This window comes from Castor canadensis, chromosome 2, assembly GCF_047511655.1.
Source record: "Castor canadensis chromosome 2, mCasCan1.hap1v2, whole genome shotgun sequence".
NCBI lineage: Eukaryota > Metazoa > Chordata > Mammalia > Rodentia > Castoridae > Castor > Castor canadensis.
This window is the reverse complement of record NC_133387.1, coordinates 198,930,233-198,955,493: the sequence shown is the minus strand read 5'-3', so window position 1 is coordinate 198,955,493 and position 25,261 is coordinate 198,930,233. Positions and strand designations below refer to the sequence as shown.

The window sequence follows — 25,261 nt, the reverse complement described above, 5'->3', positions numbered from 1 at the left end:
CGTATAGTAAGTGAAACAAAAATTATCCTGTCTGCTGGCAAATATCAAGTGTACAGATAGTTCTTCAAGAAAGAATAAAATATCCACAATATTGCTTGGTTTTTTTGTTTTGTTTTGTTTTTCCTGAGACAGGTTCTTGCTTTGTAGTCCAGGCTGTCCCCCAAATCACGATCCTCCTGCTTCAACCTCCCATGTGCTAGAATTACAGAAGTGTGCCACCATGCCAAGCCCACAATATGGATTTTCAGGGGAAAAAAGTATCAAATAAGGAAAATGACAAGCAGGACTGTAAGAAACTTAAGCACAATAGAAGTAATGGCTACTGCTTCCAATACCTTTCTGTGATTATTCTCTCTGAACTATAAAGATGAAAAAGTTCTTAAAATGAAGAGGACAAGGAATGAAAATTAGGAAAGAAAATAAAAGATAAAGAGACAAGAGAAGTACCCAAGACCAAATGAGAACTAGAAACTGAAACTGAAGTAAAGGTTTGAAGGTGAAATGGAGTTGACTGCACCACATGGAGCTCACAATATTCTGTGAAAAGTTCTATAATTGACCTATTGTGGCAAACGACATTGACCAAGAAAAGACTTTTAAGTGTTTCATCTAAAAACTGAAAGCAAAATTAGCCAACCCACCCCTCTCTCCTCTGCACCAAACACTACATGATTGTGGAGCAGTGTCCCTTCTTAGAAGGAAATGATAACCAAAAAACACAAATCAAAGAAGTTTATTTTCCTGTCTATATATGGCAAAAATTATCTGTTTGTAAAAGTCCTAAAGGTTCAAAAATGTCCAAAGTTTTAGTGTGTTAAGTAGTTCACTTTTAGCTCAGTTAATTACAGAATTTAATTTAGTCTTGCTTACACTGGGGAGGAGAAGGTCAAAAATGTTGAAAGCAGAAATGTCTAGTGTAAACTATAATAACATATTAAATTTTGTTTTGTTCTACACCATATTGTACTCATTCAAGGTGATTTTAAGTCTTGGTAAATTTCTCCTTTTGAAAAACAGAGACTAAAATGTTGCCATGCCATTCCTCATTAATAGAATTGTAAATATGTGTTCTGAACAATGTGAGAGGGTTTTAAAAAAGCAAAGAAGAAATGTAATAGATACATGAGAGGGAGGTAACTGTAACTGTGTGTGCACATACCACTTTATAATAAAGCTAAGACAAGTAAAATATATATTGAGTATAGAGAAAAGAATCTATTAAAACTTTAAAAATCACATAGCAAAATAAGATCAGGTTCATCCACTGTGACAATACAAGAAGCCATATTAAATTGCCTATTAAAACTCAGACTCCTTTAACTTACTAATTTTTTTATCTATGTGCTGTTTACATCTTCTGTTACACCAAAGAACCATACAAAAAATGTATATTTTTTGTATAGCAAAATAGGCAAAATACATTCCAGCAAAAAATACAAGCAGAGATGGTCAGTAGTAGGTATGAGACCAGGTACAACCCACACAGAGGTGCTCCTTGATTGAGTTCTCATGACCGGCTTTGTGTTTGAGATTCTTCCTACACCCATCCTGATGCTTACCAAGGGGAGTCATTCATTTAACAAATAATTGTAAAAAGCTATTTACCGTTAAAATGAAGCCAAAGAGAGAAACAGCTGGTATGTATGCACATATTATATCACAGGAGAGAGATCACCTGGAGTTCAGGTTAGAGGTGACACTAAACTAAACTAAAGTTTCAGTGAAGTAAACATTCAGGGTATGAGAGCGTGCTCATCTTTGTGTGCATACCTGTGAGGCCTGATGTGGAACAGCAGCTCTGCGGGAGGATGAAACAAGAGTGAGGGCTCCCAGAGAGGAAGGAGTGAGTAATTTTATACTAAGAACAAGCTTAGCCAACAATGGAAGTATAAAAACTTTGAACCTTTATGCATTAGTGGTAAAGTAAACAAATGTGGCATACATACATAATGGAGTATTACTCAGCCATAAGAAAGAATGAAATGATGTCATTTACAGAAAAATAAATGGAACTGAAGACCATCACATTGAGCAAAACAAGCCAGACTTAGGGAAAAAAAAATGTCGAATGTTTTCTCTCATATGCAGAATCTAGACCTTAAAACGAAGAAAATGAGAACATCAAGCAGTATTGAAATATCAACGAAAAGCTGGAAAAGATGGTAGAAGTAATCAGCTTTATTAATTCTTTAACTTTCTAGGAATCAAAAAATGACATAATAAGAAACCACTTAACGTGATATAGCACAGAAATATATACCTTAAAATTTGATTTTTTATTAAATGTTAAAAAGCTAATAGATTCAACTTAAATTCTTTACCTTTAAAAAGTTTAGTGAAATACAAGTTTTGTGTTTGTTTTTTGCAGTACTGGGGTTTGAATTCTGCACCTACACCTTGAGCCACTCTACTTGCCCTTTTTTAGCCAAGGGTTTTTCCAGATTGGGTCTCTCAAACTATTTGCCTGGGCTGGCTTCAAACCGTGATCCTCCCTCCTCAGTAGCTAGAATTACAGGTGTGAGGCAACGGCACCCTGCTGAAGTACAAGTTCTTGGTGAAACTTTTAATTTCATTAATCCTCTCTAATTTGAAACAAATATAATCATACTGAATAGAGAAATAACTAAAGTTATTTCCACTAAAGGAGCAAAAGTGATTTTTAATTTCTCATGTAACTTGGTCTTGAAATTTTAACTGATTCTGTAAGATAACTGAAATAAGAAAAACAGAGGATATAAATGTTTAAATGTTTAAAAATATCCTCATTTGGGAATATTAGATTTTTATGTCTGGAAAAATCAAGAACCATCAAAATACAGATGAAATTTGTGAGCTTTAACAAAGAGAAATTTGAAAAGATATAGTGCTTATTTCACAGACAATACTTAATTCCTGGGAATATTCTTTTTAAAAATGAATAAAGAAATCAGTGACTGCTATCTGAAAGGTAATTTCAATATTTTTCAGTACTCTATACTCCCTATAAAAACTTAAAATAGAGTAGGCATTTAATATATATTTGATTAAAAAGAATGATTGACTGAGCAAATGAGTTTCTTGAGGCAGATGCCATGTGTTACTTGTATCCCGTCTTCAGCAAACTAGTATAGCTCTTCAGCATGGTAGGTTCTTGATTAATGTCTATTAAATTAAGGCTCTGGGCTTCCTCTTTTATAGTTCCCTTAAAATTGACTTTCTCATCCCTCTTTCCCTGCTCACCTCACTCATGTCTCCATAACAGGGCTGCCATCCCTATGAGGTCAAAATGTCTCTGCAGTGATTCTAAATGTGGGCTCAGGGTCCTATACGCTACTTCACGTCTCACCTCTGTCACTGGCTGTGTGACAGTGGGAGATGGGTATCATGTCTCTGGACATTAATTCCTCACTAGCAAAAAAAACAATTCTTTAGAACAATAAGAGTACTTAATGAGATGTTTTAGAAAAGCTCACATTGTAGTGTTGGGTAGATAGAAGGTATTCAATAAATGGTTGTCATCCTATCTTTTAAAAGACTGATTTGAAGTGATATCTGAACTATAGTCCTCTAGGATTGTCACAATTTTCTGAGAGACTATTATTGGTCAAATATTCTCTGTTCAAGAACATTGGGTGACTTACCCTTTCCCTAACTCTAAACTCAGCTACCCTCAGCTCACTCATTCATGAACATGAATGGCCTCACCCAGTGCATGGCATACAGTAGGTAGTCAACTGTATTAAATGTTTATTTAATACAGAAAAATAAGTGGATAAAACTGAACATCCCAGGTGCTGGATACAAAGATAAATATTCAGCTCTTCATTTGAGATAATAACTACTAAAATAGATCAAGGGTTTACTATCAGCTAAGTCTTATTGTGAGATAAATTGCAAGTTTTGTTCATTGATAATTTTGAGGATTAGAGATTAATTTAGAGATTATTATTATCCCTATATATTTAGGTAAGGAAACTAAGGTGTGTTCAGGGTTTCATGGGTGGGAATGGAACAGACATAATTCCAATCAGCATCTTTGTGACTCTAAAAGTCACGTCCTAGACTGCAAATACCCTACCTCTCTAATAATAATTGCAAGAAGAATAATTCATGTAAGAAGAAAATAGTTCAATATGTAACAATTACCTTTTAAAATATACATATCACTTATTTATTTATTCAATTATTCAACAACCAGTTATTGAATATCAGCCACCAGGGATACACTGTCCATGACCTGAGGTCTGACCTGAAGTAACTTGGTTTTATTTTATCTCACCATTGTCATGCTGTGAAATCTATAAGTCACTGAACAGTAAATAGGATCCTCCCTAAAATTTGAGTATTATCAAAAGATAACTCCATATCAATTCAACCTAAACAAAGTTACACATTAAAACTTCATGAGATAATTGAATAATAGAAGGAAACAACTGGTCCACGGGCAGAGGGAGGAGATATGCTCTAAGGCAAAAGCATGAAGTTTTAGCCACAAGGCAAAATAGGATGAAAATTGATCACTAGTCATCTGAGTTATGAAATGAAGCAGCTGCCTGAGATTTTTTAATTAAACAAAGTGTAAATTATTCAGATAGAGCTGTTGAGGTTATGGCTGATAAAATAAAAAAATGCAAGTCTGCATTGCTTGATTTAACAGCACAAGAGCAAATGAGCTAAGGGAATCAAAAAAGCAAGCAATTTATATCTGGACCCCTCTAACATGAGGACCAGGACCATTCTAAGTGCTCTGAAATATACACAGCAGCTGGAAAAATATTCAGCAGGGTAAAACATCAAGCATACATGTGAACTGACTATGGAAAACATCGGTATAAATAAAGTAAAAAGCAAGTGAAACCATTACAGAGATTCTTAAGCAATTTGGCATTAGGTTTGATTTGGAAAGGGAAAAGATGCTATACTACTAAAATACACACTGTTTAGATTGAAAGCCTAATTTTATATTCAGTCACAGAAACTATCTTAAAAAATCAACTCAACAATAAATTCTATTTTTCATTAGATATGCAGAAAAGAAATAATTGTCTTGTCTAAAAGAACTATTTTAAGTAGTGGTCCATCGTTAAATTTTTCTGGAGGAGTGGGAATGGGGGAGAGAAATCTCTTATAGACAAAGGGGTAGCTACCATCTCCCCAATCCAAAAAGCACTCCCAGCTATGAACACCTGGTTATTTCCCACAAGTGTCCAGGCAGTAAGGCAAATATACTTGATTTTTAAGTTCAGAAAGAGCCACTGAGAGTTCCCAGAAAAGAGAAGAGCTTAACTTCTATAGTAATTCTGTAAACCATCCTATCACCATCTGTCTGATAGGAGGTACTACTGCATTCTAACTTTCTCTATATTCTACAAAAGAAGGCTGAAATCTTGACAAACAGACAACTGTCACCTGCCCCCAAAGTATACCACTGGATTCATCTTCCTTATTCTTATCTCCTAAACTGCATAATTGGAACTGGGTCCATGAATACATTGTATATATTAAAAACATTTTTACTTTAAAATACACATTGCCTATTATATGTCACACACTATATAAAAGAATTTGAAATGAAATGTAATTCATGACAATTTGGATATAAAGTCTACTAATGTATAATTTAGAGGATAAAGACGACACTTTTCCTGAATTGTAATAGAATATTCATTTTAGCAACATTTTATGTTTCTTCTTCTCAGTCTAAACACCATGAAACTAAAGAAAAATGTGACCTTATAGACAAGTGGTATCTACTCTTTTGCTGATGACACTATTTCTGTTTCATTATTGAAATCTAAATGCAAAATTATTGATTATCGAAATCTAAATGCAAAACAAAAAATCTGGTTTTTTTCTCATTATAGCAGTGGGTACTAGGAATAACCTTTCACAGAGATGTATATGCATCTATTCACACACATTGAAATCACTTCTGAATATAAGATTTAAGTTGTAGTGATAGGCTGTGAATTAAAGTGATGGAAAATTTAACATCTAAGAGATAATGTAGGTTTGGGATGGTGGTGCATGCCTGTAATCCCAGCTGTACAGAGGGCATGGAGGAGGATTGTGTCCCAGGCTGGCCCAGGCAAACGTGGGCCTATCTAAGGATAACTAAAGTAAATAAGGACTGAGACGTGGCTCAAGTGGTAGAGCACCTGCCTAGCAAGCACAAGGCCCTGAGTTCAAACCCTGGTACCTCAAAAAAGGAAGTACAAAAAAAAAAGAATCATCTAGTCCAGGAAGGATCACCTAGTACAGGTGTGAAAAGATGTCCTTCTTGAAGCTGAATCTTCCACCTACGTGTGTACAAAATAGGTACAAATGCCTTTGTGTGAGGCACGGCTCTTTGATTTATCTCAGTTCCACCATCGCTGTTACCTGATGCTGCACAGCCTCACAATCATGTGGGTTTCTCTCTCAAAAGGAACCCAAATCCCTGATACAGAGAAGCAATCTCAGGGAGGGTAAGCGCTGTGGCCACAAGTTGCATAGCTAACTAGTAAGAGAGTTAAGATTTCCATTAAAGTCAGTGATTCCCCTGACAATAGTAATTAATAATGGTAACACTGACTGCTTCCAATGACTATGAACTCTGTGTGTAGTGCTACATGCTGTAGGTACATTAACTGTATTTATCGCTTTTTTTTTAATATCATCATTCTACAGAGGGAGGCTAACACATTAGAGGTGAAAGAGCTCATCAAAGATGACCATTCTGTAATGGCATTACTCTCCTATTTAATGAGTGTTAATTTGCATAATTTTGTAGATGATCCCCAAATATTGTATATACCTCAAGTATTTAGAAAAAAAAAACCTATTTGGTCTTTTAATTGAGATCAGGGTGATATATCTGTCTAAAATTTTCACGGAGATGGGTTCTTGGAAACTATTTGCCTGGCTGGTCTTGAACTGCAGTCTTCCTGATCTCAGCCTCCTACAAAGCTCGGATTACAGGCTTGCGTCACTGGCACCTTGCTTCAATGTTATTTCTTAAGTTCAGTATTTATTGGTAACTTTATCTCTTATGGTATTATAATTTTGAAAAAAGTGTTTTAATAATTGGAGGATATTTCAACATTTAGAAACTTCAAAACTGAAATTCTTAAATATTAACGATGCAAGTGTTTATTGATTCAATTACTTATTTGGTGATTATTTGTTGGGCACTCATCCTTATTCTAAGCAGTGACAAAACAAAGTGTCCTTTTCCAAGAATTGTAATGGGGTTGAGGAGGCAGAATGTAAGGTTTAAATCCATTGAATGATGACACATGTGTTGATCCGTATAACGAAGGCAGATGCAGTGGAACAGATACATGGCTGCTGACTAGCTCAGTGGTAGACCAGTTGCCTAGCATCTGTGAGATCCTGGGTTTAATTGCCAGTGTCACAAAAAAGAGGGAAAATAGAAATCAGGAGACCGGAAACAAAGAACCTAGTGATTGAGGGTGACTTCTTTGCAATGGTGACTCTTATTCCAACAAAGGCCTGCACAAAGCTAGAGAGATCCAGGAAATGCTTGGGAAGAAAAGAAGAATCCAGGCAGAGAGAACAGCTAGGCCAAGGGCTGGGAGTAATATGATGTCAAACGCAGACAAAACCCCTGAGAACAAATTAATGAAACAAAGTGGAAGAAAAGAAAGAAATATTAAGTAGGGCATGTAGACAGGAATATGATTATATCTTGGGGGAAGACTGCTCCAGTTGGAGGACACAAGAAGTATAGCACTTCTGAAGCAACACAATACCTACCATGTTTGCTGAAAAGCAAAGACAACAGTGCTGGAATAGAGGGAGCTATGGGAACACAGTAAGAAATAGCATCAAGAGGCTACACAGATGGACCTGGGCACCATCTAAAGTAGTTTTGCTTTTCCACTAAGATAAAAAGGAATGTATAGCACATCAGATAACTTCATTTTAAAACAATCACTATGACTGCTGGGCTGAAAACAGAGTGAAAAGGAGTGAAGGGAGAGTCAGGAACGCCACTAGAGTGAATATTCCAATAACAGAGGTCAAGAGTTCTATATAAAAGCTGTACAGGAGCGTGGGAATCTTGGATTTTAGATACATTATCAAACGGTATCAATAAAACTTTCTCATGATTGTATATGGGTTGTGAGAGATTTATGTGAACCACAGAAGAATTCTGAAATTTGTATTAGCAACTAGAAGAATGTAATTATTTATTTTTATAAGAAATATGGCAGGTAGCTTTGTGGGTTGAAAGGGGAACTCCATTAGAGTATGTTTATAATGCCTTTAGTCATGTGGAAATGTGAGGTAAACGCTGTGTGTGTGTGCTTGTGTGTGTACAAACACACACACATATGTATCCATATTGCCAGACAAAGGAGGTATCCAGGAACAAACCAAGTTTGGGACATCTTTAGTGTACACATAAGTTCAAATACAAGGGTTAGGTAAGATAATCTATGGAATGGTGTAGACTGAGAGTGGAAGGGGATAATTCTGTCTGCAATACAGGCTCAACAGCAGCCCCTTCTCAAAGCAAGAAGTTCTCTAAAGCTAGAATGGTTCATTAAGGTTGACTGGAGTGTGACCATGGTGGTCACTGAATGATCAGTCATGGCTGTGGGCTGTCCCCAGCAGCACCCTTGGGAGAGGTGGTTCTCTTCAATGAAAGCAGTCACCTAAGGCTGTCTATCATCAGAACCACTGACAGTGGGGGGCACAAGTCCTTCAGCAAAAGGGAATCTAGGACTAGGACTGGATGCCGGTGGTTCACACCTGGAACCCTGGCTACTTGAGAGGCTGAGATCAGGAGAATCCTTTTTCAAAGCCATTCCCAGAAAATAGTTCACAAGACCCCATCTCTGAAATTAGCAAGTAAAATGGACTGGAGGTGGGGCTCAGGCAGTAGAGTGCCTATTCTGCAAACATGCAGCCTTCAGCTCAAACCCTAGCCCCACCAAAAAAAAAGGAGTCTAAGTCATATATCACAGGTGCCTTGTGATTGTGATGCCTTGTGATGTTGTTTTTAGATCACATCTCTTTCCTGCATTAGTTAGGAAAGGAAGAAGTAAGGGAAGGGGCAGGAGGTTGTTTTGAAGGCAGGGTTATAGTATAGCTATTGTTGGATTCTAGAGAGACGATGGATTCTATGAGCAAACTAGGATTGCCACACAGCACAAAGGACCTACCTGAGGTTCTTGGTTCTGAATTTAGAGTGACACAAGTCATTGTGGCTGATATGTTATTTTTTTCTCATCCATTCCTGCACAAATCAGAGAAGAATAGGCTGATAATCTAATTCAACCAAGGTCAAAGGTGTACCAGGGAATAAAACGGAGGGAAGGGAAGACAGGAGTTATGATTATAAGCAAAGAAGTAATTATTTAATGAAAAATTACAAAGTAGCTGAAGAAAGTAGTCAAGCCTTAAAATCCTGAGAGACTAAAGATCTGTAAGTTACAAGAATTGATACACTGTACAACTTGCTGGTTTTCCTAATTGCACCCTCCCTCCATATCTTTAATATTAAAGTCCCCGCTCATGCTCTGTGGTTTGTGATTATATATATATATATATATTTCCAATGCTCAGAATTACAATTTCTAAGCTCTTCCCCCCTTTTTGAAATAAGATCTTGTTTGTAGTCCAGGGATTTTACTTAAGTTTAGTGATCAATGCCTACTTAATAAATCAATAAATGTGGATAATTAGTCTTGCCCTATCTGCCTACAAATTAATCACAAATTTATAAGGTCACAGTTGCAAAAAAAAGAAAAAACCCACAAAGCTTCATATTCCTATGGTTTTCAGCCTGGGTGCCATCAACACCCAGCAACTATTGATAAGACTGTTGCTGCATTTCACTTGCAGACAAATGGCTATATATTCAAGAGTGCTAGTTTAATTCCTTTTCAAAATAAATGAGAATTATTTTGTTCTATTCCTCACTAGTTTTCTTACCTTCCTGTCTTTCATGTTTCAGGAAGTGATTTTTCATAAGACCCTTATTGAAGATTATAGCTAATCTCCTAATCTCAACTTGTTCTAACTTCGAAATGCTCAATTGCATCTGTTCTAATATGTTTTTTTAAACCTTAGACTCAATCACATTATTGTTGATTTGCCGGCTCACTATTTAATAACTCTGAGAGCACAGAGAGGTTTCTTTAATTTTCTTTTCACATAAATTTAGGGATGTTTGGGGCTGGTAGGTGGCTCAGTCATAGAGCACTGTTGTAGTATACACAAGCTGCTGGGCTCAACCCCCAGAATGACACCACCAAAACCAAGTGATCTTTAGAACAGTAGTGCTACTCTCCAATTCCAGGATGCCTGGCATAGTGTAGGTATGAAAGCTGCTATGATTATTTTTATTCAATTTCTTTTGCTCCCACCACCACTCCCCTTTTTGGTCAACATTTTGGAAGGCCAAAAATAACTTCTGAATTAAGTCTGATCAATGTTTATTGCGGGATATTTGCACAGGACACAAAAAAAATCTACCAATGACCTGAATAATCCTGATGATAATAATAACAGGAGCAACAAATACAACTGATGAAAGACTTCAGTATGCAATCACTTTGCACATGAAGCAGCAAGTACCAAGTCCGTGTTCGAAAACTTGCCACTTTTTATAGCAATTACAGAACTGAAAGCTGCACAGGCCCTCCGAAAGAGCACCCAGTCCTCCCGCTCAGTCTTTCCTACAGTGAAATCTTACAACCACTTTTACAGATGGAGCTAACTAAAACTGAAGTCTCTGACACTTAGTCTAACATGATTTGTCCTTTCAAGAGGTTTTACTTTTTGTGACAAGTCAAACTCTCACTTGTAGGAAAATGCTTACAATATGTGCTGAAATATATCCGTATCCATAGCATTTTTAAAGTTAGAATTAGTTGTGGGAACACTGGTAATCTAGAACTCCCTGGCCCCACCCCAGGATAAGTGAATGCATGGCCAAGCAAAAGTCAAAATTAGTGTTCCGCTTCTGTTCCTTCCATACGCACAACTCCCGTAAACCTAACACCACCGTTTATTCTGAAAAGATTTAGGACGAGGAAAGGAGAGTCCAGGTCACGGATGGGACCACATGCTTTTGCTCATAGTTGCATAAGGTTCTGTCTTTTCATGACCACGTACCTTCACTCCTCCCCAGCGATTAAATCAGCTTACCCTGTGTGCCTGAATCCCTTCTGCCTGTCCCTTTTGCCAGTTTCCTGTTTTCACTTTCTCTCCAGTACTTTAATATTTTAAAGTCTAAACTTCTTTCTGGGGACTGATTTTTTAAGTGCATATGCGTGTGTGTGAAACTCCCACAACACGTACTTCAGGGGTCTTGGGATGAAAAGGCTTCCTAATGGGATTGTAAAATTACCCCGCCCACTATCCCTCCCACTTGTGAAATCTTGCAGGAGGAATTTCCTCTTAGACCTTAATATCAGGTAAAACGGTGCCTCTCCTGAATTACTAGAAAGCTTTGATCTTAAAATCATGACACCGTCTTTGCTTTGGTCTCTCTTAAATCCATTTAAACTTGTGAGTCACAGGTGGTAGTGCCTGCAGTTCCAAATCGTCAGGTGCCTGACACCGAAGGATCCCTTGAGCCTAGAAGTTCAAGGGCACTTGGTCAACTTAGTAAGTCCTGGCCCAAAAAAGAAGTTGCGTTGTTTTTTTATTTTTTTAACTTAGGAAAGAAAACAATAACAGAAGTCAGAAAGAAAGGTGGAAGGGAGGGAGGGAGGGAAGGAGGGAGGAGGGAAGAAAGGAAGGGAAAAGGAAGGAGGATGTTAAAGAGTTGAAAGAGTGTGTGTGCATGTTGGTATACATGTGTTTGTGGATCTTATTTAGGAGATAGCTATTGGTCACTCATGAATGAGTTTGTGACAAGCTGAAGCTGTGACAATTGGGCTCATACATCTATTTAGTGGCACAGATACCTCTGAACTGTGGACAGTTAGCCCAAGTAGGTACAATTAGTTCATGTATTCACATTGTTCATTTTTCAGGGTTTCTGTGACCAGTAGTTAGCATGGTGTCCAGTGTTCAGTGTGTGAATATTTGTGAAATGATTATTAATTTGTCTGATATATGGCCAAAATGCTTGGCATCACAATATAGTCTGTCATCCATGAATATCAATCGCTTTATTTATTTCAGGCCTCTTTTTTTTTTTTTTGCGTGGTTCTTCTAGAATGAACGGGTGAAAATATTCTGTAAGCAGAAATTCCATTTAAATTTCCCTATTAAATTCTGCACATATTTTTTAACTCAGAAAGAAAGGTCAAATCAAAGATCAGACTTGGGACTCTCCTATTACTTGTCTGTGTCACGTGCTTTATAGTAATTACAGAAAAAGTTTAATTTCAGTTTATAAGTCAAAGAATAATTTTAGAGAACTGGTATGTGGATTTGTGTTTTCATTCTTTTTTTTTTTCTTAAAGGTCAAAAACAGAAAATATGTACATATAATTTTGACACTGGGAAAATTTCAATAAACTAAATCCCACATCTGTGTTACTCTTTTTTTCCATTTATTTCCTTGCTACATGAATATACAATACACTGAAATAATATGAGCGTCCAAACTGCACAGTTGTGCCCTGAGATTTCTGATGTTGTTAGTGAGGTATAAATGTGTTTTTAACATGCTTATAATTTTCTAAGGAGCTGAAATACACACAGTATAATATATCTACAATTTTGATAATATCACTACTTTATAGTCTTTGTGTTAAAAAATTATCAGCTGGTTAAAAAAATGAAAGAAACTGTGCTTTCTGTTCACAATGACATAGAAACAAGGAGCTGTTTTCACTCTGTTCATGCTAGCTTTTAATTTCACACAAACTAAGAATTTCATAATAGATCAGTTGAAATCTTCTCTGGCACAAAGACCACTTTTACATTACATATAATAATGCTCCACTTTTTTCTGGGAAGGAATTAAATGAGAAACATATACTCTTCTTGATTTTTTTTTTCTGTACTGGGTATTGAACCCAGGGCCTTGCATATGTTATGCAATCACTCTAGAATTTAAGCCATGCCCCCAGCCCTACTCTCCCATTTTGAAGAAAAAGGCAAAGGTTCTATTTATAATTAAAAATATCCATTTATTTTTGTATCGATGGTGCTATAGTTCCTGGAAAATAATGACACAGAGACAATTATCTGAGAAACTCTTGATTGTACTTGGATTAACAGCTGATGCAAAATAGAGCAATTACAGCTGAGTGAGATCTCTTGGGTCACTGTGATCTCAAAACACAATTCAGGTCATAATTATTCTACAGTTCTCTCTTTTTGTGTGTATCTAATTTCTAGGCCATGCCTGTACTTCAATTGCTTAGAAGTGGGCACTAATTTAGGACTGTTTCTCTTACAATATTCTTTGAACTATAATAGGTCTATTGGAAATGTCATAATATACAAATTCTAAATTTAGGGAAATGTGTCAAAATAATTTAAGAAATTTGGTTAATATCCAAATGCCCTTCAAGATTTATAAACTCAATAAAGATAAAACCACACGTTCTTTGAGATGCAGTAAAGCCCTTCAGTGCCCAGTCCCTTTTCAAATGACTTGTGTTATAATTCTAAGGCTAGAGTCAAAGTCAAATTAGAAGCATTGCTAACCTTTATGTTCATATTAAGATCATCTGCTGGGAAAAAAGACAGTCTCTGCCCCCCAAGAATCAGTAAACATGAATTTACAACCATGACTCACACAATTCATTTGCTTCTGATCCATACCTGGGAAATCCAAAAACCAGCAAACATACTACTTCCTGATAGTGACCAGAAGGGTAACCTTGGTGAGTTATGTACATTGAAAATGAATGAGCTTGTGTTTTACTATCAAGTTAGAGTAGGTAGTTTTCAAATAACCACCCCCCACCCAAAAAAAAGTAGAACTGGGATTGTTCCTTCCCTTTAGCTTTGCTGAGGAATAAAAATATTACCTGTTCGCCATAAAACCTGGAGGAATATATACAACCCTTAACCCTTTCTGGAGCAATGAATGTCTTTCTGCCCATTTTTTTGGTACTGTCTTCACTGTCTATTAGTTCTCCATCATTGTGGATGTATTTAACAAGCACTATAAATTCTACAAATAAGAAAATTGTCACCCTTCTCAAAAGAAGTACTATAGAAGATTCCCCTGGCAATCTGCCTCCTTTAAATTCATCCAGTCAATTCTCTTGATTAATTTCATTATTTGTCAGTTTAATAAACATCAAATTTGAGGCTATAACTTATATTGTTATGAAACACACCGCTTTAGGATAAAATAATTAAAAGATGTAAAAAATCTCTTACAATTTTTATATAATGGAATGAATGGCAGAAGATTTTACAAAGCATTTCTCACCATGGAGACATTATTTTACAGACCCAGAATTCAGGGACAATGTTTATTTAAGAAAGTATTAAGTTCTGTCTTTGCAAAAAGCTATCATAAAATCATCTTACTAACCCAGCTCAAGAGAAGGGAAAAAGTATCTGTCCTGAGTTATGACTCCATTAATAAGTAAGAATGGAAGTGCAAATAAAGTTACACATTATCTCCTTCTGGAGCACTCCTTTTTAGGAATGTCTTCAAATTGTGAAATGGAACATCATTCCAGGGAAGACAATTGAATCCAATGCTCTCATCCCTCATCTATCTCTATGTTTTTAATAACTGTGATACTCCCAGCCTAATCAAAATTGATGGGTATAATTAATTCATAGACTCCATTTTAAGCTTCCATAAAATGAAGTTACATGACTTTCACACTCACACTTACAGCAAACAAATCCTTCCTCCTGTTAGTATATTTTGTGAGAGCTTACAATGTTCTCTCACTTTGCAAGTTGATGCTTGGTTTTACACACTATTATTAATGTGACTCCCAGTGAGGCAACAGGCTATACACCAGGCACCCCTAACCACTTCCATTTCTCTCCTTGCTGTGAATGAATGCATTTTGCTTGTTTAAAAAAAGATTAATTATTAAGAGATAAGATAATGTGCTGCTTAGTTTCTTCCTATAATACTGTAAATAGAAATAAAAATGTGGTATTTCTATGAATACTATAGATTTATTTAATTTGTGACATTTAAAATTGATAATACTGATTTATTTTTAAGTCCCTCCTATCACTGGGAAACAAACAAAAAAGAAACTTTGTCAGGATAACAATGGAAAAATAAGTACAAGTTACAATAGTGGTAATTCTTGAAATTCTTCTGCCTTGCATCTAAATGCTGTGTTATGTTGACAGATCTGGGAAATTTTAGTGGCCGGACAAGAAGTGCAGTGTCCGTGAGGGAAGGCCAGGGGGTTGTTCTCATGTGCTCTCCTCCGCCTCATCCACCAGGTACGGTAGGATCCGTTCTATGTTTATGTGCTCTCCTCTACTGCATGTTCATTTTTGTAGATGGCTCATTGACAGGGAATTCATAATTGAGGATCTTTTACCCTACTCACTACTGATCGGGGGACTACGTGCTTTCTGTAAGACGGTTTTATTGCCATTCTAACTGTTGACTGTCTTGGTCGCACCTCTGCCTGCCATCAGTGAGGAATATATCGCCTGGAGCACAAGGGAAGTGATAAACAGAGAGAATGAAAACTTTCAAAACTGTTTGAAGTATCAGCTGAGTTAATAGAATACCAATGTACATTTTCTTTCAGAGATAAACTGAAAACTTGGCTCTTTAGAGCGTTCTTTGCCACACCGGAACAAAAACTGCTAAGAAATAGTTTTTGAGAGTCAAACAAAATTGTAGCATACTTGTTATGTTTTTGGGGACTTGAGGTCTTTCCTATAAGACAAGGATTTCATGCAATTTAAGGACACAGAATAGCAAACTGTACTCATTAATTGTATGCACTTTGGGCAGCTCATAGCTAATTATATTCATTTTGCTTAGATGTTATAATTTGAGATGAGTTCCTCTTTGCACCTCAGTATAGTGTTTCTATAATAAAATTTAAGAGAGGCCAATATCAATTAACAAGAGAGAGAAAAAGAAAGAGAAAGAGAAGGGGTAGGGAGCTGAGGCAGAGGGCATGGAGCACAAGCTTGTTTTAACTAACAAACACCTCAGAAAATCACAACACTGGGAACAATTCAGGGTCCTGGTATCATAATCAAATTTTCTTTATTTAGTGTGACAGCCAGGTTTGTTTCAAAGTTATATTGCCAGTTTAGCAATGGGTCCCATTTAGAGTCTAGTATAGATAATTCTCAACAAAAATAATGAAAGAACCTACATCAATTTTCTTAAGCTTTTTCATCTTCATCAGACTCAGTCTAGAATTTTTGTTTTGTTTTGCTTTTCTGATAATGGGGATTGGACTCACTCTACCACATGAGTCATCCTCATCCTACCTTCCACACTCCCAGTCCTTTTGTTTTTCAGATGGGTTCTCATGCTTTTGCCCACTGTGAACCTCCTACCTCTACCTCCCAAAAAGCTAAGATTACAGGAGTTACCACCACACCCCTAATGGTTTGTTCTATTTTGCTTTGAATTTTAATTGAAAATAAAATACACCACATTTTAGGGGGATAATATTTCTGAAAATACTTTGCTTTGAAACTTGGACAAAATCACAATTGGGAATAATTTCTACTTTGTTCCCATAGAGTTCTTATATGTCAGCTGTCATTCCATCCTTCTATGAGCAGTTTGGGGAGTTTAGAGTAAGAACATATAATCTTACCTACATCTAAATCCAGATGTAGTTTCCTTCAAGGCAACATATGTTTTGGTCTTGACCAGTAGGACAATTTTCTGTAGGTTAAGGAAATTCTAGAGTATCAGTATGGGTGATGTCTACTGTTGCTCATTAAATCAGTTTAGTTTGAAGAGTAGTGTTAGAAGAATAATTGTCAGCATTACAAAGGAAAGGAGGAGGAGGAGAAAGGGAAAAGAGCAAAGAAGAGAAGAAGACCACGATGGGCTCTATAGAAGATGAAAAAATCAAATCCAATTAAAATCCACATCTCCCATGTGTCTTCTATCCTTACTCTGAGCTGATAACCCTACATCCTGTTTCACTTTGAAAAGAAAATAACCTGGAAGATATGTTCCAAAGCCCTGTCACAGTCACACCCCACCCTTCTTTTATTAGGGCACCTCTAAGGCTAAGGAGTCATGTGGAGTGACTGCTGTGGGAAAACAAGGCTTCTATATCCCAACATGCATTAGAACATGTATTAATGAAAAACAAGTGAAATGGGAGGGGACAATATAGAATGCAAAACTGCAAGGTTACACTTGGCAGAGAAAGCTCCAGAGGTTTCTGGTGGAAAATAGTATAATGAATTGCATATGTGATAAAATACATATAATATAAGAATATGTATACTTTATTTAATAAAAACTGATCTCTGAACCTCATCTTGCATAAAGCAAGATGATTGCTCAATGGTCTTGTTTTACAACCAACATGGGCACTTGATAGGTTCTTACCAAGAGCTGTTATCTCTCAATTGCTGTAGTTACAAGTGCCTTTTCTTTGAACAGTGTTTAATTTTTGCTCATTCCCTCTGGTTCTCTGATTCTGGGAGTTCTTTAATCTCATGCAAATTGATAAACCATTGATCCTGTGTCCTTTTCGCTCCACTTTCCCTCCTTCAGTTCTCCTTTTTCCGTGATCACTGTCATATTTTTGAGTATAACTTCAGCAAAAACCCTTGTCCCTTCCTGTTATTGCTTATACTCTCTCTACAACAAAATTAGAGATAAGGGCAAAATAGTTTCTGCAGGGTATTGAGGGGGTGGGGGGAGCGGGAGGGGGTGGAGTGGGTGGTAAGGGAGGGGGTGGGGGCAGGGGGGAGAAATGACCCAAGCCTTGTATGCACATATGAATAATAAAAGAAAAAAAAACCACCAGTTCCCTTATCCTTCTTTTGCTTCACCACAATGATTGGACAGTTGACAAAACCCTAATCCTGGTATAAATCCAGTCTCCATCTACTGCATACCTGAGCCTATTCACCTTTATATGACTCTGTTTTTAAAACCCAAAAGACAAAAAACAAAACCATGTACACAAAACCAAACAAAGCAACCTTGGTGTGCAGACTGACCTCAAATTAAAACCCAAACTATAAACTTCAAGTACAACTCAAAGATCAATAGGAAAAAAGGCCTGATTCTTTGTTCTTCGCTACATCTCCCATGTGTCTTCCATCCTTATCTGAGCTGATAACTCTGCATCCTGTCTCACTTTGAAAAGAAAAACACCTGGAATGGTAAGTTCCACAAGCCCTGACACAGTTACACCCCCCACCCTTCTTTTATTAGGGCACGTCCTTTCTGACATATTTCTTGAGGTGCAAGTTATAATCTATAACATTCACCCATTTTAAATGTGCAATTCAATGAATTTTATACACTTGTGTCATCATCACCAAAACTCAGTGTTAGAACACTCTGTCATTTCAGTTATTCAACCTTTCTCCCACCCATGTCTCTAGGCAATTTTTGATCTAATTACTGACTCTACAGTTTTTCCTTCTCTAGAACTTTCATTTTAATGGAATAAAGCAACCTGCCGTCTCTTTGTATATGTGTCTTTGGCTTCTTTTATTTAGTACATTTTTTGTGAGATAGGTCTCGATAATCAAGAGTGTCTTACTTTACATTTTCAAATACTATTCTGTTGCATGGATGCCCTGGCATTCTGTTTATCTATTCCTCCATTGGTCAATATTGGGATTATTTTCAGTTCTGAAGTTGGTCATCTCTATATAGGTAAAACATTCTTTTCATTTGACTTACAGTATTCACTCTCTTATGTCTTACCTTTTAATCTCTTGCCAACTTTGTCTCATTTTATCAAACTATTTATATTATTGTACCTCAATTGTTGGTCCTTTCACTTCCTCTTTACTTACTAAATCTCCACTCACTTAGTTTTTAGTTGATAACACAGCTTTAAAATGTGGACATTTCCCAAATATATGTCTGCAACTGCAACTGTGTCTTGTCGATCCTGCCTGTTGTATAACCAACATCTCCATTTAGATTTCTGATAGACATTTCATGATTAACCATATCTAGAGCTTAATTCCTGGTTCTATCTCCCCCAGACCTTCTCCATCTACAGCTTTTCCATCTCTATCAGTAGAAATTCCATTTCTTGTTCATCTTATCAGTCATTCTTCACTTCTCACTTTCTCTGTTTCCCACATATAAAACACTTGCAGTTCTGTCTATCGGTGATGGCCTCATTTCTGATTCATAAGCAATATCCTCTCACGATGTCCTCACAGGGTAGAATGTTCAAGAAGTCTCTCTTAGTTCTCTTTTATAAGAGCAGCAATCTTATTCATGAGGTCTCTGCTTTCGTGACCTTAACCCTAATGAAAGGTCCTACCTCCTAGGAGTTAAGGTTTCAACCTATGCATTTTGGAGGCACACAGACATTCAGAACATGGAAGGTGGTGGAAATGGTGCTTACGGGACATTAATATTTTAGAGAGGTTTTGAAAGTGAGCCTCAGAACCTTAGGAAGAAGAGACAACAGCGTCTGTTCTTACTGCATTCTGCTTGTGAAAACACAGAAAGGAGGAAGTCATCCACAAGCTAGGAAGGAATCCATCACCAGAAACTGACCATGTATTCACTCTAGTATCAGAATTTCACCCATCAAAACTGAGAGGAAAATATTCTGTTGTTTAAGTCATCCAATCTACAGAATTTTGTTGAAGGAGGTACAGCAGACTGACACTCCATCTTGCTCAGAGCCATGCTCTTTACTTCAGTCTGGAGAGCCTCCACTTCTGGCTCCACGTGATCTCTCGGACCACATCATCTGCTCTCCCTCATTCTACCTTGCCACATAGACATCGTCTCCTTGATGACCCTGAAATAACCAGGTATATTGCCATTCCCAGTGCCTGTGTCACTCTGTCCCTGGGATGTGACTGGCTCACTCCCTTGTATGGTTTATTTTCTTCAGATTTTGCCTCCTGAGCAAAACCGTTCCTGATTTGATTTGCACTTCACAAATCCTTTCCTTTTTCTCTGCCTTGTGTTTTCCACAAAACACTCATTATTTACACACACTGTGCACAATTAGTTCATTGTTCATTTTCCTTCAATTATAACACAAATTCCAGTCGGGCAGAAATTTTGTAGGCTTTGTCCATTATATCCTGCTACCTAAGAAAGACCCGGCACACAGTAAGAATTCAAGTGTATTTATTGAATGAATCTATGCACACTATTCAGAAACGAATGAAACTGAGTCAACTTTAACCAAATACATAACTATCAGAAAGTTTAAGAGACAAATCATAAAGAAGGAGGGGAAAATTAGACCAGTTGTGTAGTAAAAAAGGCTTTCTTTGCATTTATATTTTTCTCAATTATTTTATGAATGAATATAACTGCACAGGAAATTTGAAATGTGGTTTGTGTCATCAACATGGAAGAATAAAGTATGACATTTTATATTTTTTGCTAAAGCAGCCCCTGAAACCTAACATACTGGAATTAGTTGAGACCACAATCAAATTGAGAAATGGTCACTTAAATCTAGTGCCTTGCTTATGCAATACAAAAGAAAACTTTGAAAGCATCTTAGGAAATTCTGTTGTACATGCATGCTAAAGGGGCAGATGAGGGAATACAGAATGACCCAAGGTTGAGTCCCCAAACTGGCATTTGTGTTTCTTTTTCTTTTTTGGTGGTACAAGGGTTTGAACTCAGGGATTCACACTTGTTAGGCCTGTGCTCTGCCACTTGGGCCACACCTCCAGATCTTTTTGCTGGGGTTATTTTGGAGATCAATGTCTTGCTTTTTGCCTGGGTCAGCATGGATCTCAATCCTCCTATTTTAAGTTTCCTTCTAATGCTGGACTGACAAGTATGTTCTACCACACTCAGCTTTTTTCCTGTGATATGGGGTATCATAGTTTTTTGCCCATGCCAGCCTGGAGCCACGATCCTTCAGATCTCAGCTTCCCATGTGGCTTGGAATGACAGGTGCATGACACTATTGGTTGAGATGGGATCTCACAAGCTTTTTTTCCTAGGCTGGCCTGAAACTACAATCCTCCAGATCTCTGCCCAGTGACTAGGATTGAAGACTTGAGTCACTGGTGCCCAGTTCCAATTTTATCTTCCCAGCATTTAACACAGTGCTTCAAATGCTTAGGAAGTAATTGAATGAGTATGCTGATTCAAAAAGCTGAGTTTTACAGAGTTTTGACAGTCATTGTCAGTCTTCTGCTATTAGTTTATCGTATTCACATTCATGATAGCTATTTGGGTCACAAAATATCACAAAAATATCACTTTCAAATATCACTATTTCAAAGTATAGCAACTATTCTCATTCATTGGTGGTATGAAATTTTAACAGCTTAGACCTCAGAGAAGATCTTAAAACTTCAGAAAATGATCTGTGTTCTTATGCCCTCAAATGGATAAGCAACATACATTTTTAGATAAAATAAAAGCTAGGATTGCCTAATTTGCTAAATTTCCCTTCTTAATTCCCAAAAGATTGATATTAAAGCTAGTCAGTAAGATATGAGAATGAAAACATCTTGATTAGGTTCTGAAGGAATTCCCCATCTACCAGAAGGCAAGATGTTTACCAAGACTGTTAAACATATTTGGTCATAATGATTTTGGGTTTCCAAAAAACACTTCTTTCAGTTTAGTAATTTTCAAACTCATGATTTTACTGTAAAGAACGTTCTATGAAAATGTATAAATAATCCTGACAGCACCTATAATCACATTAAATTATTTTATGGTTCAGAAGCTCTGACCAAGTACTTTTAAATAAAATAGTAATTACTACTTTACTGCAGTAAATTTAGTTTAATTGTGTGTAGAGATATTCAGAAGCTTACATCTGAAGTAAGACTTACAATTCTTGACCAAAGTATGAGGGTATAGGGGCTGGTGATGTAGCTTGGTTGGTATTTGTTTGGCTACCATACACAAGGTCCTGGGTTGAATTTCCAGTACTGGAAAGACAGTATGAAGCTATAGTAAAAATAGGTACAAATATCCCATGGTATAATATAAGAATTATATAATCCTAACAAAATCAGATTAAGAAATTACTGTCATTTTATGATACCAATAAAGAATCAGAGATTTAAGAAGATTAAGTAAAATATTTAAGCTCTCCCCACTAGCAAGTGATAGAAACATACTTCAGTCTTTGGTGTATTTTATACTCAATAATTGATATTTTGCTTAAAGCTATACTAAAACCTTTATAGCACGAATACAAACTAAGTTTGTTTAAACAATGGAATTATGAACCTTTCAAAAATAATGTGTATTTAATTATGTCAAATATTTTACTTATCTTTTTATTCAACAGACATTTATTTAGTGCCTGTCTTTTAAATAATAAGTTTGGGCCATTTACATTTACTTCTAGTATCTTGTTTTACATTATTTATTGTTTTATAATTTGCCCTCTTTCACCCTTATTCTTTTTCATTGCTATTGTTAAATGAAGATTTTAAAATTTTTTCCAATCTTTTCATTTCAAAATTATTGTATTCACACTATTCTACAGATTATATATAAAATTTTGATGTTTATTTAATATCATTTTGATCACATTAAATATGAAATATGACTGATTTTGGTGATTGATCCATTCATTCATTAATAAACAAAATTTGGAGAAGAAAGTAAACTACAATTTCTGGCTGTATGACAGCCTTCTATTAACTAAGAAATGAAAAAGTTGATTTAAGAAGGGTTTTGATTGTGATACCTTAAGTCTTAGCTACAGAAGGCAGAACAAAATTTTAGTCATAGTTACCAAAATGGATGGGGATGAAATTATAAAATGGGTTGAGATCTCTTAGAAAGAGTGTTCACAGTGTGCTCACCACAGTCAATCAAGAGAATACATTTCTCTTTCTGGAAAAAATAAAATTGCTTTGCTTCTAAGATGCCAACAAGTTTAAATAACTTCCCCTTGATGACAGAATTTGTGCATTTATGTAGGATGTTTTAAGCAGGTTTCTAAAAATATCCAAGCTTCCCTTTTTACCTCAAATGTTTGTAAACAGGAAGTTAACTGATTGAAAATATTAAGCTAACTCTGATGCCAAGGATTCATTGACTCTTCAGTACTTTTATTGTGTTTATCAAACTTAATGACTTAGAAGCCTCAAGAATTAATGTACCTCAGAGATGCTGAGAAAACAGGACTCTATGTTTGTAAATAATGAAGAGTGAAGATAGGAAGCTCATCATAACCCAGGCCAGCCTGGGCAAAAAGTAACATCCTGTCTCCAAGAAAAAAAAAACAGAACAAAAAAGCCCAAATTCATGGCTCAAGTGGTCGAGTGGCTGTCCACCAAGGGTGAGGCCCTGAGTTCACACCTCTGTACTTACACCATTCCCCACAAGAAAAGGAAAAATACTCAAATAATAATGGGCAATGGAGGTCCAAAATCCCAGGTCCTGTCATAGATGCAATCCAAGAAACACCTCAGACCCCCGGCTGAGTCACCTCTTCTGCAAAGCAGTCGTTAGGACTATGAGTGACTTCACCTCCTATGTCTAAGCTACAACATTTCATCTGAATAGAGTCTGCTTCAAAACGAGACCTTTTTGTTTTGTTTATATATATTTTTATCTTAATCCAATTTAAGACAGAAGACAGGTTCACCAACCTCAAATCCATTGTGAAAATAGATGGTCTATAAGTCACCAGATCCAGAGAGGGCTCCACACACATTGTGATGAGGAAATGACACGTGGTCCCTAAGGAGTTCAGAACAGTTATCCAGTGCCCTGATCTTCACCTGAGAAATGGGCCCAGGCAGCCAGGAGCTCTTACCCTGACTTCGACAATTACTGTTGGCTTTTGTTTGTTAAAAAAAAAAAAAGAAGATAAAACCCAAAAAAAAAAAAGTTAAGCCTTATCTTGCCTGTAAAGGGGATAATAAAAGCTGCCTCAGGACTGCTGTGAGAATTAAGAGGTAGTTTATGTAAGGCAATTAGCCCAATGCTTGGAGGAAAGTAAACATTAGATTCAGTTTTGTCTTGAAGATCTGTCTTCCAGAACCCTCTTTAAAATGCAAATGTTTTTGAGAAAGGTGATACTTTAAACCATGATCTGCTCACACTAATTACTAATTGGCAGCAATTAGTTGACATCAAGTTCATAATAAGGAGACCTAAAAATGTAGTATGAGATTTGAGATGAGAAAGGGACTCAAGTAGGCAAAGGATCCCTGAGGGGGAAGGGAGAGGAACCTTTTTAACCTAGGATAGTTAGCTCCCTACGTAAATTTAAATTTTAAATCCATGTAAGTGGGAAACCAGAATTCCACTTATGAAAATAAAATACTCTGGTTAGGATTTTTTCTTATGAAATGAAGTTTTATGTTGTAAAATCTCCATTTCATGATTTTTAATGATAAATAGAACTATGACATCTGTTTAACAACAAATACAGCTATCACAAAAATTGAGTCAAGAATTTCTTAGCATTCTTTATTGTGCAGCATAGTGAGGTAGCCTGAGAGCTCATACTTTACATTAAGTCTGTGCCAAGACAGAAAAAGTAGTCATCCCAACACATTTGAGTGTAGCATTTTCCCCAAGACCCTTCTTACTGTATTTCAAATTACTCTATGCTAATACACCTAATGTCTTCACTCTTGTAGAGTTTCTTGTTACTTGATTGTAACTGTGCTCTAAAGTAACTTTACTGTTTTCCAAATGTGCCATAATTAACTTATGAAATCCACAGCTTTTCCAGGATTGCTGGTTTCACTTTGCAAAATACGATAACTATATTCTCATGTAGTATGAGTAACTGACTCCAATAACGACATTGGCAAGGTGGCACAGATTCTAGGAAGCATATTTTGATTGGACCAATTTTAAAAATGATGAATTAATTTCTCATGAGATTATTATTTTTATTTTCTAAAAAATCTTGTAATTGGCGGAAACTTGAGTTAAATTATTTGAACACAATTTTTTTTGTTTATTTATTCACATGTGCATACATTGTTTGGGTCATTTCTCCACTCTGCCCCCCTCCCTTCCTCAGTTTCAGGCAGGTCCCGTTCTGCCCTTATCACAGATTTTATTGAATAAAGGATATATGCATAATAAGGAAGACAAAGCTTTTTTGCTAGTTAAGGATAGCTGTACAGAAAGATTCCTACTATTGCTTTCGTGTACCCATGTGTTATGACCCATGTTGATTCATCTCTAACTGATCTTTACATTGGTTCCTGATCCCCTGCTCTTGATAACCTGTCATTTTAAGGTTTCTGTATT

At 36.4% G+C, this 25,261-nt stretch overlaps 1 protein-coding gene across 2 annotated transcripts in view; it reads left to right on the top strand.

Moving 5' to 3' along the window:
* Cntn5 (contactin 5) overlaps window positions 1-25,261 on the top strand; it is a 1,105,069-nt gene that overhangs the window by 705,193 nt on the left and 374,615 nt on the right. For both annotated transcript variants that reach the window (XM_074066853.1, XM_074066854.1), the window contains one exon: window positions 15,238-15,333. In XM_074066853.1, coding sequence (XP_073922954.1) covers window positions 15,238-15,333 — 96 coding nt within the window. The remainder of the gene's footprint in view (window positions 1-15,237; window positions 15,334-25,261) is intronic.